Genomic DNA, 15351 nt, shown 5'->3' on the forward strand with positions numbered 1-15351 from the left:
AATGAAATAATTTAATGTAACTGTATTAATTGTATGTAACTGTAATAATATTATGTAACTAATAATTTATGTAATGTAATATAATAGCTGTATGCATCCATAATAGTTTTATGTAACTGTAACTTATCTTATTTAACTGTAATAATGTTATGTAACTGTAATAATTTTGTGTAATTGTAATAATGTTATGTAGCTGTAATAATGTTATGTAACTGTAATGTTATATAACTGTAATAATTTTATGTAATTGAAATAATGTTATGTAGCTGTAATAATGTTACGTAACTGTAATAATTTTATGTAATTGTAATAATGTTATGTAGCTATAATAATGTTATGTAACTAAAAATTCTGAATTACTTTAATGTTGTCACTATTTATTTGATCAATTTCTTTGATTTTACAAGCATTTTAATTATGCTTGTATAGTTTTAGAGTCATGATCCCAGATTAAATTCTGTTAAGTTTTGTGATAATGTAGCTTACTTGATGAATATGATAAACTGGATTGATCATGTGTAGTAAGGAAATGTCTATATGTTCATTGTTTGAAACCATGTGGACTCATAAATTCAATACTTTCATTCCCCTAAAATAAACTCTGAGTGAAGCATATATTATAGAAATATAAAAAATTGATGTTATAAATGACCTAAATTTGATTGTATTAAATGTTTGTCAGAACTTACTATGTGACTTTTATAACACGAAGTGTCAGTACTTACAGATTACAACCAGTCTGTACGCCTTCTGATAAATGCTTATTACATGTAGTAATAACAAGTGTGAGCCAAATGCTTGTATGAGCTTGATTAAAATAAAGGAAAACAAATTTTTAGTAGAAAGCACAGACTTTCAATTAACAAAGTCAGCAATATTCTTGACAGAACATCATTTTCATTCATGAAAAACAATATTCAGCTATTGATTGGAAAAGTCATTGGAGAATTCACTCAACTGCTGGAAATGTTTTCTACATTTCAAGTTGGGCAAATGAATATTCAAACTCTGAAGAAGTGAAGTGCACAGCAGAACACTGTTGTGTGTACTAGCACCACTTTGATAACACAACTCTCTGCTAACACAGCTGAGACAGCGATCTGGGCAAATATGGTTATAAACTTCTGGCATATGGTAACACAGTATCATACAAAGGTTTCAGCTGAATGGAGTAACTGATGTAAAGGTTACATGACTTGAAAAGTAATTCTCAACAACTGACACTGATAAAGACACTACTGACACTGATAAAGACACTACTGACAATCATACTGACATTAGTGACACTACTAAAATAGTGATGACCATGTCTTACTATGATAAATTGAACAGTTTCACAAAAATAAAAATAACTGAACAAAAGAATTCTAGAACTAATAAATTTATTTTTATTGGTACAATTATCATGATATTTTAAGTCTTCTTTTAAATAAATACGTAAACAGTGACTATTTGCACAAATACATCTACATGCTTTGCTGACACCGATCTACCCAAGCAATCTTCATCATGCAATTAAGAATAAATATGAAAAACTGCCTAATAATTGCTGGTCTATAAAAATAACCTGGCATTACATAAAACAGCATTACATAATAATACAAATCAGAGCATCAAAAAGACATCATATCATCAAAGATAATCCCCAGGATTGTTGCCAAAAGCATTTTAAAAAATTATTTTGTCAAAAAAGCATAAAAAATTTACAGACAATAAATCTAGAGCATAACTATCAAAATCCTGCAGATACAGACTTCAATAACAACTAAATTTTATAGTTGCTTGTAACTTGCTACTTTGCAGCTATAAAAGAAAGCTGTTTGAAAGATGTGGATATATTCCACTTGCAAAAATAGCATGACAGTGAAAGTTGGTTTACAGTATTTCCTTCAATGTGTACATATTTTCCTTCAGAGCAAACACACATAAATACAGAATCTATCTAATTTCACAACTCAATTTTGCATATATACAGGATATGTCTGATATTTTAGCAAAGATTTGGTCTATTGCTGAAAAAATATGCCAAATTACCAATCTGATGTCATAATTTCTAAAATGTACAGTCACATCTAAAAAAATATATATGTATGGACAGTGATCTAAATAACCAATACATATAAAGTCTCATGCAGTTTCTATCATGGCAGGTCCCTCTCACAGTTACTATCATGGCAGGTCCCTCTCACAGTTTCTATAATGACAGGTCCTTCTCACAGTTACTATGATGACAGGTCCCTCTCAGTTTCTATCATGGCAGGTCCTTCTCACAGTTACTATTATGACAGGTTCCTCTCACAGTTACTATCATGGCAGGTCCTTCTCACAGTTACTATTATGACAGGTCCCTCTCACAGTTACTATCATGACAGGTCCTTCTCACAGTTACTATTATGACAGGTCCCTATCACAGTTACTATCATGGCAGGTCCTTCTCACAGCTACTATTATGACAGGTCCCTCTCACAGTTAATATCATGGCAGGTCCTTCTCACAGTTACTATCATGAAAGGTCCCTCTTAGTTTCTATCACAGTGGGTCCCTCTCACAGTTTTAATAATATTAAAAGATGATGTAGTCCCCTTCTTATGTAATGACTCTCAGTAAAAGTACCCTATGGTTCAACACTCAATTTTATACTAGACTTCTATGGTTCAATACTCAGTTTTAAACTAGACTTCTATGGTTCAACACTCAATTTTATACTAGACTACTATGGTTCAATACTCAGTTTATACTAGAACCCTATGGTCTCACTGTTAATTTATGTACTACTTGTTCAACAATTTGTTTCCATTTTAACATAAAAAATACTGAATGCAAAAAGGCCCAAGTTTGGTTGCAATATCTTGAATGGTTTAATAATTATCCTCCAGAAACGAAGAGTTTAAGGACTGACTGACAGACAGACATTGTGAAATCTATATTCACTCATTTTAGATACATAACGTACCTAAGAATAAAAGAAATTACTTTCTTTTGAAAACAACGATGAAGTATTAGACCAATCAAGAATTAGCAGAATCATCCAAATGCATACTTGACTCTAACTCTGTCCAAATTTTTATGCACATTTCTCTGTCAAAACTTCTTCATTTGCAACATGATAATGAAATGTCCAAGCTGTTGTATTGTACAGCTACCACCAACTTCAGTCAACAAAAGTAAGCCATTTACATCTGTAAAGAATGCAGCCCTAACTGTTACATAATTTAAATAGATTGAGATTAGAGGAAATAATATTCATGAATAAATGTCTTATTTCTCTAACAGATCCCAATAGATGTAACAATAGTAACCAAACATGCACAGCATGTGATAGTCAATCAACTTTAAGCGTCACATTATGCTCACAGGTGCAATATCAAGAAAAGTATGATACAAGTACTGAGATAGCATTCTCAGGTACAATCTCACTACAAGTAATGAGATAGCATTCTCAGGTGCAATCTCAATACAAGTATGATACAAGTCTTGAGATAACGTTTTCAGGTGCAATATCAATACAAGTATTTTACAAGTACTGAGATAACACTCAGGTACATTTTCAATACAAGTGTGATACAAGGACTGACAGCATTTTCAGTCACAATCTCAATACAAGTATGATACAAAGACTGAGATAGCATTCTCAGGTGCAATCTCAATACAAGTATGATACAAGGACTGAGATAGCATTCTCAGGTCCATTCTCAATACAAGTATGATACAAATACTGAGATAGCATTCTCAGGCACATTCTCAATACAAGTATGATACAAGTACTGAGATAGCATTCTCAGGTGCAATCTCAAATCAAGTATGATACAAGGACTGAGATAGCATTCTCTGGTACAATCTCAATACAAATATGACACAAGTATTAAGATAATGTTCTCAGGTGCAATCTCAATACAAGTATGATAAAAGTATTGACAGAAAGTTTCAGGTATATTCTTAATACAAGTATGATACAAGTACCAAGATCTCAATACAAGTAGAGATAACGTTTTCAGGTACAATCTCATCCTGAGTAAAATACCAAGCATAATTTACATACAATGTTTAAAGAACTGTCAAAATATCCTTTCTTTTTTTTACTCAATAGAAAATAAATTTTAATTTATGTTATATTAAAGCAGGACCATTCTGAGAAATCTGTAACACTTGTACTTGACAACCTGGTCAGATATGTCCTGGCAATATTACAAACAAATAAATTTGCCTGAAAAGGAGTTCAAAAACATATCTTGAACCGAGTTAGATTGGAATAAGACCTCTTCTTTAAGACACTATTACAAGAAAGTTATTTGCATATATTTCATTCTTGACATTAAAACAAGTTTTCTAGATTACACCACATTCAGATTAACAGGCAAATGACACCTGAACAGCAAACTGTAACCTACTTCAAATTGTGTATATCAGATAACAAGCAAATGACAACTGAGCAGCAAACTGTAACCTATTTCAAATTATCAACATTGATGCATTATGCTCTAATGTTGGAAATTAATATTTAGCCTCAGTGGCTGACATGAATTTAGAGTGATACAATCAAACCTACCTTAACAGACACTTTTGATGATCAATTACCAATCTTAAAAAACTATTTTTCCAAGGTCCATAAGCCAATTTAAGGTAGAGATGTACCTTCTTTGCAACTACCTGACTTAGACAAACACTTTATTCACTGTGCCTGGTGGCAGTTGAATGTTCATTTATGCAAAAGAATACACATCAACTGGAAAACAATACGTAAATACAGCCATTTAAGTCTCAACATTATGATGAAACATCATTTACTGCTAATTGCTATTACTCATAACATGAATTTCTCATAAACCTAAACTAGATTAGATCTAATTACTGAGGATAAACAGAGGATTAATTTATTTTAAGGTAAGAAGTGTAAGCTTAACAGGGGCATTAACTCTAAATATTCACAAAGTATGAAATCAACTTCCATGTTGGTATTAAACCGTGTTACAATTTTGTATTTAAAAAAAAAACAAAAATATTTTCATCAACAGATTAAGCTGCATAAAAAAGAAGAAAAAATATAACTGAGGTAGAAAAAGATCTGGACAGCTAATAAATAATGTCAAACACATTGATAATTGTGGAAGCTTGCTTTGTCAAAAAAAATAAAATATTATAAAAAGATGATAACAACAATTATATGTGTTGCTGCATCAAACATTTGACCACTGAATTCAAGCAAAGACAAATGTGTGTCTGAACATCGGCTTTGATTTACTTAACCATACAAGAATGGGGCTAAGTAAAGATCTGTACTTATCAGCGACTCAAGAGAAATAAGTAAAGATCATAAAGTTAAACAGGAAGACAATAAGGTATGAAGCAATACTTATTGAATTTACTGACATATGCTGTAAGAATTAAGAATAAGTCCATGAAAAAAAATTGCTTCCTGTAAACTGGCTGATTCTTCTAAAATCATGCCAACTCAATATTTTTCTGACTTCTTATTTTTTACCACTTTAAATACTTTTGACAACTGGAACTAACTGAGAATATAAAAATTCATATAATTAAAAAAATTGGAAACCAACAAATTGTACCAACCCAATTCTTTTCTAACCTTGTTGCAATAAACACAATTTTTTTTACTAAGCCAAGTATAGTTTCAAAATTTGATGTGAATAATATTTGAAATTTAATGGGAAAAATGTGTATACCTTTACCTAATTATGCAAATGTAAAGCTATTAACATCTGAGGAATTATCTTACAAAAAGACAAAGATAAATTTTACAAAAGAATTATACAGTACAGTTAATTAAAAAAATATTAAATATTTCAATAATGCTAAATTAATTTAAAAAATATCCTTGCCCTTGCACTGCTTTGATACACCAGTAGTTTATTTGGCACTGAGGCAAATAGAGTGAGGTACCTAAGGACATACTATGGGAGCCAACCAGGGCACATTATGGGAGCCAACTAGGGCACATCCAATAACAGGACTTCAATCACATGAAAGGTCTCAAGTCAACACTGTACTATTACTGCTTTTTTTTTTAAAATGTGACCCCCAAAAAATAGAAGTATAAAATGTGCAAGTATAAAATGTGGTTATTCTATTCAACTCATAAAAACATGTATTGCCACCACAAATTGTCTTCTTTTTTTAAATTAAAAATGACAATACAAGAGCAGATAACAAAAACAAGACCAAGCCTACTGTGCTCAATTCTTTGTGGACAATTCTGCCTATTCATAATTTTTTTGTGTTTTTAACTGAACTTAGAAAACAGTGAATGTAAGTATGTCCACTACTACCCCAAGGGCTGTGCCTAATCTCACATAATTATCTTGACATACCAAGACAAACTGCTTGAAAACTGAGACTCATTCACATAAATCTTATCAAGTAATTATTGACTGAAAATATTTTAATCACAGAACAAACTTAGGGACTTTAAAACTTTTTTATCTTTCATGTGTAGATCAATTTAGATTTATCATAATATAATAAATCCAAAATAACTAGCCTATGTCATACACTGTATCACACATAAAACAGAAAGAATTTGCAATGCCACAACATCAGAAACTGACTGGGTCCCTGAGTTTCATGCAATCACAAATACTATATGGAAACTGATATTAACAGTCATGTTAAAGATTAAATTAAAGTTTACTAAAACACTATCAGGCCAAAAGATAATAGTCTACAAAAAAAGGATGTAGAAAAATCTACTGCATCCTGGTATGTACAGATACCATCTCCATATAAGTCCACTGTAATGTGGAAATGATTCAGCTAACACATCAAAGTGGGTAGTCTTACCGAGTGGCACTGATCAAGATCTGCTGACAAATGACAGACCATCGTCCTGTTGTTTGCAGTTGGATTTGACTTGAATGCAAGTATATATGGTAATATAAAGATGATGTCATATAGAGGCTAATTTAACTTGTTTAACGTAGGCAATTTTGTGGTGGTAGCTACTGTCAAGCTTCAGAAATGTAAGTATTTCAATATGGGGGGGGGGGTATTGGATGAATATTCAATGTACTAACTAACTGATCATGTAAGAATAAAGAGCCAGCATGGTTGGCTATGTGCAGATAATTATCAAATTACTCACAAGTCCAAACACTTCCCTTGAACTCTGGAAAATGTTTATCAAGCACTCATAAAAGACTTTGCATCCTCACACCTAAACTCTTTCCTTTCACAATGGCTTATGACTGTAAAATCAAACTGGAAAGACTTGAAACTTTCACACCCAAAGTCTTCCCTCTGGAAAATGTTTGCACAGAGAAAGCATGCATGATAAATACTGACATAACTGATTTCACACTCTAGAGCCTCTTGATTCACTACTAAGCTCTCCCATATTCATTTTGTACTCAAGCAGTACCAAAACCTACATGGAAAAAATTTGGTTGGGAAATATTATCAAACCTGACTTGGTTTCTTGATGTCAGCAAATGTTAGTTTTTCTTGTGTCCATTGTAGCTCTCTCAGTATGTATGTGGGTATTCTTTCAATACAGGACATAAAGTTACGATGAAGCTTTGGATGATTGGGGACCACGCAGCTCCACATGTTGGTCCTGCGATCAAAAGCCCTGATACAATGAAATGTCCCACCTACATCTAGATCTCCTATAACAAAGATCTCTTCACCATCATATAATGCACCATATATCTGAGAACTTTCTGCCATATTGCACATCTGGTTTGTTCCTCGTCCTTGCATCTGTACCCAGTAGTCATTTGACGTGGAATAGATCTCAGTTCCACAAAATTTCACACTATGCCCACCATGCATCGCACTCGGGCACTCAATTCTCCGTATTCCTCCAAAGACATAAATGCTTTCATCAACAGCCACTGCTCTTGCATCACAACGACGTTCTCTCATTGGTGAGACAGAGTACCAAGTTTCAGTTCCAGTGTCAAAGCACTCAACAGCCTCAAACAGTTTTCCTATTGCACCCCCAGCAATTACATAAATCTTCTTATTTACTGCAGCTGCAGTAGACCAGCTACGTTTCAAGTTCATATCAGGAAGTGGTCTCCATTTATTGGTAAAAATATTGAAGCACTCTACTGAGGTCAGTGGTTCTGTCATGTCATTACTGCCTCCAATTGCATAAATATTATCATCAACAGCCACCAAACAAAAGCCAACTCTAGCATGCTCCATGGAAGCAATGGGTAACCAATTATTAGCTGAAGGGTCATATTTTTCTCCTGAATTGAGAATTGTGCAATCCTGATCTCGGCCTCCTATAGCATAGACATAACCTCCTAGAAAACAGAAATGTAAACAGTTAAAATTCTGAAGAAAAAACAAAACATAATTATCATAAAATCAATAGCTAGGGTTCCAAGGAAATGCAAAATTTTAAGCAAATTATATTTCTGAGAAAACTTAAACAATCATATTAAGCTTATGGATATAAGCCTGCTAACACCCAAATTCAGCCAATAAAAAATTTGTCTTTTCTATCGCACCCAAACAAAGGGCAATAATTCTTGACTATTATCCCCCTTGCCACCACCAGGTGTTGCTATTGTTAAGCTAAGCAATATGTCAGTGAGGATGCTTGCATGGAGGGGTGGTTGAGAGGGTTTTTCAGTAATGTGTTTGGGTAAGTCCTCCAGACATGTTCCCCAATCAATTTAACATTAGGAGAACAGGTAATAGGAGGAAGAAATGCTAAGCATCTGACATATCAGGGCTCGAAATTAGCGGTAGTCCGCTAGCTCGAATCTAGCAGATTTCCTGTCGGACTAGTAACTTTCATAATGTTAATAGTCCGATGGGCTAGTAAGTTTCGGTTATCAATTACCAGCGTTTGTTTACGCCATTCCCTAATAAAGACTTGACTTAGCAGATGTTCTGTAGAATCAAAGCAGTGGCCATTGTAAACAGTCATAAAATATTAGCATGAGAAGATGAAGTCAGTGTCTGCCTTGGAAAGGTGCGTTTCTATAACAAGAATCCATCAGATTTTATGCATTTCACTTAACAGCGCAAATTAGGGTCCCATCATTAACAATGGAAGTTTGGTAATTGATCTTAATTAATCTGAAAACGAATTAAATGAAAAAAAATGATGTGGTATCACACTTTATTCACTCGACCACAGTAACAAACTACAAAGCGGTACACCACACAATAGAACACATAAAAAACTATTCAAAGAAATTAATTTGCACGTTTGTTTATTTTTAGGTTGGTTTTTTTTGCTCGCTACCTAAACGCTCCAACAGTCACAAACAGGAAACTACATATTTTACATTTCCATCGAAATAATTATAAGAATAAGATCAATTTATTATGATTACATTAATGACACATCCTTTCTATACAACTACTTTTTCTATGATGATAAGAATAGTTTTTATATTTTTCCTTTACAAGAATGAACAAATAAGTGAATACACATGGAGATATCCAAGCAGAATGCCGTACATTTGTTGGGAATTAAAATCTCTGCGCATGGGCATCTAAGATTTGAAAATTTTCCTCCTTATTATTAATTTCAACAATATATTGAGGTTCTATTAATTAGGAACAATTACCAAACTTATGGCTTATGATACCGTAATTGGAGCTGTTAAATACAACGCTCCGAGTGTCAGATGGCTTCGTTTGATGGGAACACACCTTTTCCAAGCTGAAACTAGCACTATCTTCTGATGCTAATATTTTATAAGTGTTTACAATAGTCACTGCTTTGATCATGCAGAACATCCGCTGAAGTTAAGTCTTTGTTAGAGAGAGTCCATTCAATTGTGGGAGGGGGCAAAGACACGTGTCTTGAAACGAGCTTCTTGCTCTGACTTTCTTATATAAAGGACACTGTTCCATTCCTTTTCTTGCTTTAAATAATTCACGTCAGCTATACTATAACATCTTGTATTTCAAAACAAGGCACAATTCCCTCCTTATAAGACAGGCAAAATGTGGCATTTGATAGAAGGTGTTCAGCCACCAAAAAAAAAGGCAAAAGTTGAATGAGAATGATGATGAATAATTCTTATGATAGGAAAAAGCATAACAGAAAGTTTCAGAAGAAATGGACAAAAGACAGGGAATGGCTGAATGATGACGAGGAAAGGAACATTATGTGGTGCAACTGGTGTATGCAATTCTCAAAAACAAACACACAGAAAACAGCCAGTTTTGTTGGGGTTGTTCGAACTTTAAAATTGAATCGGTAAACGTACATGAAAGCTGTGTGACATTGTTTTGGGAACAGGACTAGTAAAGATTTGGCAGGACTAGTAAATTTCTCAATATACTAGTCCTTCTGGCCACAAAGAAATTTGTGTTAAATTCGAGCCCTGCATATACTTTGGTTATCATTCTAGGAAATTATGGCTACATTCTCCATGCAAATGATAACCCATTCTGCTAGTTTGTGGACCCCATTATCCATGACCCCTATATCCAGTTAGAAGATTCTTACCAGCAAATCCAGTGAAGCTAATAGACTGTTGACTGGTGGTAATTGGGACCACCACCACCAGATCCACCAGATTCAAAGTTTGTCTCTGTAAAGCTAAACTGCAGAGATAAAACTGGAGAATGTTGAATATGCATGCCAGCCAACATCTTCTCTCATGTCTAAATTCAAAACTATATGATTAAGAATGAGGCTCTAATTTTATGAACTGGAGTCTTCATGAGGTGGCTGATCTTTTGAGACTTTAGAGTATGCCAAGCATGTAATCCATTTCAGCCATGACGATAGGACTTGAGAAGTGAATCCTACTTCCTGCTTTCAATGGAGAAGAATAGCTCATGTGTGCCACAACTCACCTATGTGCACTTCTAGTAGTGCTTGAGTGCACAACAAGCCTCTATATGTCTAAGGAAGAGAGGGAGTGTATTACAAATCTCTGACTGCCAACTGATGGTGAGCTATTTTTGGCTACAAAACCTGGAAGTGTTAAGAGGACCACCAAACCATATGATCTGAATTGAAGATAGTTTGGGTCGACTGAAAGAGCCCACCCTGCATGCCGAAGCTAAGTCTATCAGGAAACACGTCTTGTAGGATAGTAGTTTCAGTGAAGGGCAGGTTAAAGGCCATCATTTTTCTGCATTGAGCCAAGTTAAAACCCAGGACAGATTCCAGTTTGGGAACAAGGTGAGGGAATTTTGGTCAATCTAGATTAAAACTGGATAAAAAGCCTGACTGATCTTTATCATGATGATGGAATGTGTCAGATATAGTGAGATGACATTTGGTGATTGCTGCGGCCAAATGTTTCACCTTTTCGAGCCAAATACAAAAGTCAGCCAGTTGAGAGATTAAGGCACTCTAAAGGTCATTTGTTATTGACCCAACACCTGTCTCCAAAATCAAAGGTTTAAATTCTTTCTCTAGCAAGGCTGTCAGGACAATAGAAAGGCATAAATAAGACAGTCTTGGCAAGGATGGAACACCTATGACCACAGTTGTCTGACAAGATTCGGGCTGGCCAGAATCTTCCTGGCCAGATCTATCACTAGACCAAGCAGATCGGTGAGCAAGGACTTGTCTCAGCTGAAAGGGACTATCAAACAAAGTTCTTCCCCCTCAACTTCTGGATAATTTTGGTACCAAGACCTTAGAAGGGTAGTCAAAGGCCCACAACCATTCCCATCTGACTGACAGTGAATCCATGGCCCAAGCTTTTGTCACAAAAAAAGACTGATCATCTGATGTTCCCAAAATGCACAAATCGAACAAAAGACTGATTAATGGAGAGATCATTCCATCTGAATGATGTGACCCTCTCTGGGTAGTGTGTCAACCAGGAAAGTAAGTCTGCCAAGAATGTGCCTGATTTGTACGTTGATGTGGAGCTGGTCACACCAATGTAGAAACTGCCAATCAGAATGCACAGTTCAGGTGATTTGGTGCCTGCATTTGAGGAGGTAGGTCACCATTAGAGTCATCCAACACAATTAGGACCATTTTCCCAAAGAGTCAATTTCTTCCAAAACTGAAAGGTACTTGATGACAGCTTTCATGTGGAGAGGCCAATCCCTTGACTCCCACAAGCCACTAACAACAGTTAAAAAATCCGGCAACAGTAGGTGCCCATATGTACATACTGGCATTGCTACATACCATCATTTCCACTTGGGGCATCTCCAGAGGAATCATCACACGTAATGCATGATCATGGCTTTTTGATCCAGGGGACTTGAAAATGGGTGCCATTGGGCCAGCAAGGTCAAATGCAAGGGGAATAATTAAAGATAGCCAAGCAGGATCAAGTCTGCTGCTATTATGAATTATCCAAGGAGCTGCAACAACTCTCCAAATCCTGTTGAAAACGGACTTGACAAGTTTAATGATCTGGACTATGTGAATGTGAGGAAGCTGTACCAAACTGAGATTGTTGAGAAACTCTATACCCAGATGGACACAACAGTGGGATGGATGAAGATCGGACTGTTCAAGTTCACTAAAAATCCTAGTGGATTCAAGAGTGATAGATCTTTTCTGACCTTGAGGAGAATACAACTTGCCATATGTTTCTGGAGGATATCATTAAAGTATGCCACTGGCCCCTCCAAAATGGATCATCCATTCATTCTAAGGAATTAGGGTGATCCAGAGTTACTAGAATGCATAAGTCAGACACATACAAGTAGGCCATCTGCAAGCGGTGGGGTTGGCAGGTCAATGTCTAGAGTTGGAGGATTGGGAGGAGAGAAACATGGTTTCTCACCTCCCTTTGTAAAATTTCCTCCTGAACTGGTTAGGTTTTTTACTCTTGGCATTAGGCTGGGATCTGAAATGAACATTTGACAGAAGAAGAAAAAAACGTGTCCCTGGTCCACAAATTTACCCTCCACTGTGGTAGGGGTGGATTGATCATAAAAGACTGAGTGGGCTGGGTGGTGAATTGGATGGGCAGTTCCCAAGCTGCAAGCCTCTGAATGTCTTCAATTTTGACCCCAAAAGTACTGGCAAGCCAAATGGGGTCATCCATAATGCCAGGGTATGATGTGGCTTGAGTGACATGGAGTGCAAATATGCATCATCTTGTACCAGGTTAAGATTGGCAGCAGCAGTCTGCACATTGGCCATGGAATGGTAAGCTGCTCTGTAAATGACCCAGCAATTCCGGCCATTGCCTTCCAGATGTGTTCATTGCCTGATTTTTCACTGAGTCAGTAAAGCCAAATCTAGCACCAAAAATGTAACATCATTTCAAACCATTTTCAAAGTGGCATGGAAGGTCAGTATAGAGTGGGTTTTGATGATAATGTTGCTTGAAATTGACTTTCAGGATAAAAAAAGTGCTTAGATTCCCAGGATCATAGATTCTTCCAAAAGACAGTCATCAATCTCCCTAATTTCTGCAGACTAGTGAAGCAGCCTGAAGGACAAAGTCTCTTCCTCCTCAATGAGATATACCGATGCTTTAACTTCATTATCGTTTGTGGCAGTAGGAGGAGGATTGCATTCTGAATCCAACAACACTCTGTATTTCTTCAATTGTGGCTTTGAAGCTGAACTCAGTCCAATCCATGGCTGGGTCTGAATAAGACTGTCTTTTAGGAGTATCATCACACTCACTGTGCGTCTTATCCTATTCATGTTCAAATTGCTTATCTGGATTAATCTGGCATAGATGATGCAATGTCATCATCTCTGTGCATGTCTTGGTCCCTTCTCTGCAAATAAGCTCTGAACATATGGTAAGCAGGGTCTGCTGGATGCATGTCTCATGCCAGAATAACTTGCTGGTTTCCCCGAGTATGGCTGGCACAGTTTCTGACTCTAGTAGGTGCTACAGATCTATCACTAAGATCCCTGTAGTATGGGCCTGAGCCATAATCATTAAAGTCCCCAAACTGCGATAGCTGGCCTGGCTAGCTGGCTCTTGATAGTGAAATCATATTGATGGACTATGTTCCATGGATCCAGCAAAATCCCCATGCATCCAGACCTACAGGCCCAATTTCTTGCATTGAATGCACTTGGTTGACACGATTTACTAAACAACACAGTATTAGAAAATAAAGCATAAATTAATTTAGTATGTTAAGAAGTTGCTAACACAACACCTATTATTAACAGAGGAAGCAAAAATATGCAGTGTCATGCTAAACCATGAATGAAAACATGCATTAAATGATAGCATGTGATATATGTGGCTTAAATAGACAGAAAATGTTACAAATTCGCAAACAATTTTGAAAAAAGTAAACATAATGTATTCAGCCTGTTGAGAAATGATTATTACATTCAAATTCTTGAGTTGATGGCTAATTTGGACACTGATATTGGAGTGGATTTATGGAAGCCATCAAATACAAAGTTGACTGTACAGCAGCAAAGCTTAAAAACTAGCGACTCCTAATGGTGGCAAGGGGAGGTAATGGTCAAGAGTTATTATCATTTATCTATATGAGATAGAAAAGACTGAGTTTTGTCTTTTTAGAAGGCTCGATTTGGGAGGTAACAGGTTTATATCCCTGACTTTAATGTTATCGAGGAAGGTATTTGAAGGACAAACTGAATTGTGCTATGATGTAATCAAAGTATATATGATTTTCAAAACAATACAACACAAACCCTAATGTTAAGAACAACACAAAAAGAAACAAAAAGCACATCTCTAATCATGTACTAAATGCAAGGAAAACAAAAAAATTGCTACCTGAACCTAAGTTGTTTTAAAAATCGGCTGATCCATTCCTTCAATGAGTTTGATTTAAAATGTAAGTGATCCAAACTACAGTCTGACCCTGCTATAACATGGTAGTTGGGGTCCATAGAACTTGACCATGTTATAGACTGAACAGTGTTATAAGCAACCAGATCAGTTAGCTGAAGAAAATGATGCATGTACCCAAAAAATAATGCGGGGTGTGTGTGTGTGTGTGTGTGTAATAAATGTGGGCGGTAAAATATGTGCTTCATCAGTACAGTTACCATCTTAAATCAATGTATATTAAATGAGAAATACACCTGTAGTGAACACAGAGAAGGCATATATAACAGTTTACTTTATTTGAGAACCATGAATTGGTACATATACGTGGGTACTGTTTATATATACATGTCTAATGTACAGCATCAATAGAGTATCAACACCGTGTACTCACCCGCAAATCTCATCACATACATTGAATCTTCAATACAAGTAATTCCATCGAAAATATGCACACACACACACATTTAAAATATTCAATAATTTTGTCACAGGTCATATTGGTCTGAATTCAGTAGAAAAACATAGCACAATCACATAATGAATGACGAAGTACATTTTCTTTTCAGTACATACCAAATCAGTTTGCGTTTTAAGCTGCCGTTGGTAGCATTAATAAGCATAAACTTTTTCCCTGCAAAAAGGAAACTTTCACAGC

At 35.6% G+C, this 15351-nt stretch overlaps 1 protein-coding gene across 1 annotated transcript in view; it reads right to left on the reverse strand.

Moving 5' to 3' along the window:
- Positions 1-1365: 1365 nt before the first annotated feature.
- The window catches only part of LOC149782913 (gigaxonin-like), a 34737-nt gene continuing 20751 nt past the window's right edge, over positions 1366-15351 (reverse strand). Inside the window, exon 5 of the mRNA XM_089934469.1 lies at positions 1366-8267. Within this exon, the coding sequence (XP_089790595.1) occupies positions 7411-8267 (857 nt within the window). The 3' untranslated portion in view covers positions 1366-7410. The remainder of the gene's footprint in view (positions 8268-15351) is intronic.

The sequence above is a fragment of the Sinohyriopsis cumingii genome, chromosome 15, assembly GCF_028554795.1.
Source record: "Sinohyriopsis cumingii isolate HCF-2022 chromosome 15, ASM2855479v2, whole genome shotgun sequence".
In the NCBI taxonomy this organism is placed as follows: domain Eukaryota; kingdom Metazoa; phylum Mollusca; class Bivalvia; order Unionida; family Unionidae; genus Sinohyriopsis; species Sinohyriopsis cumingii.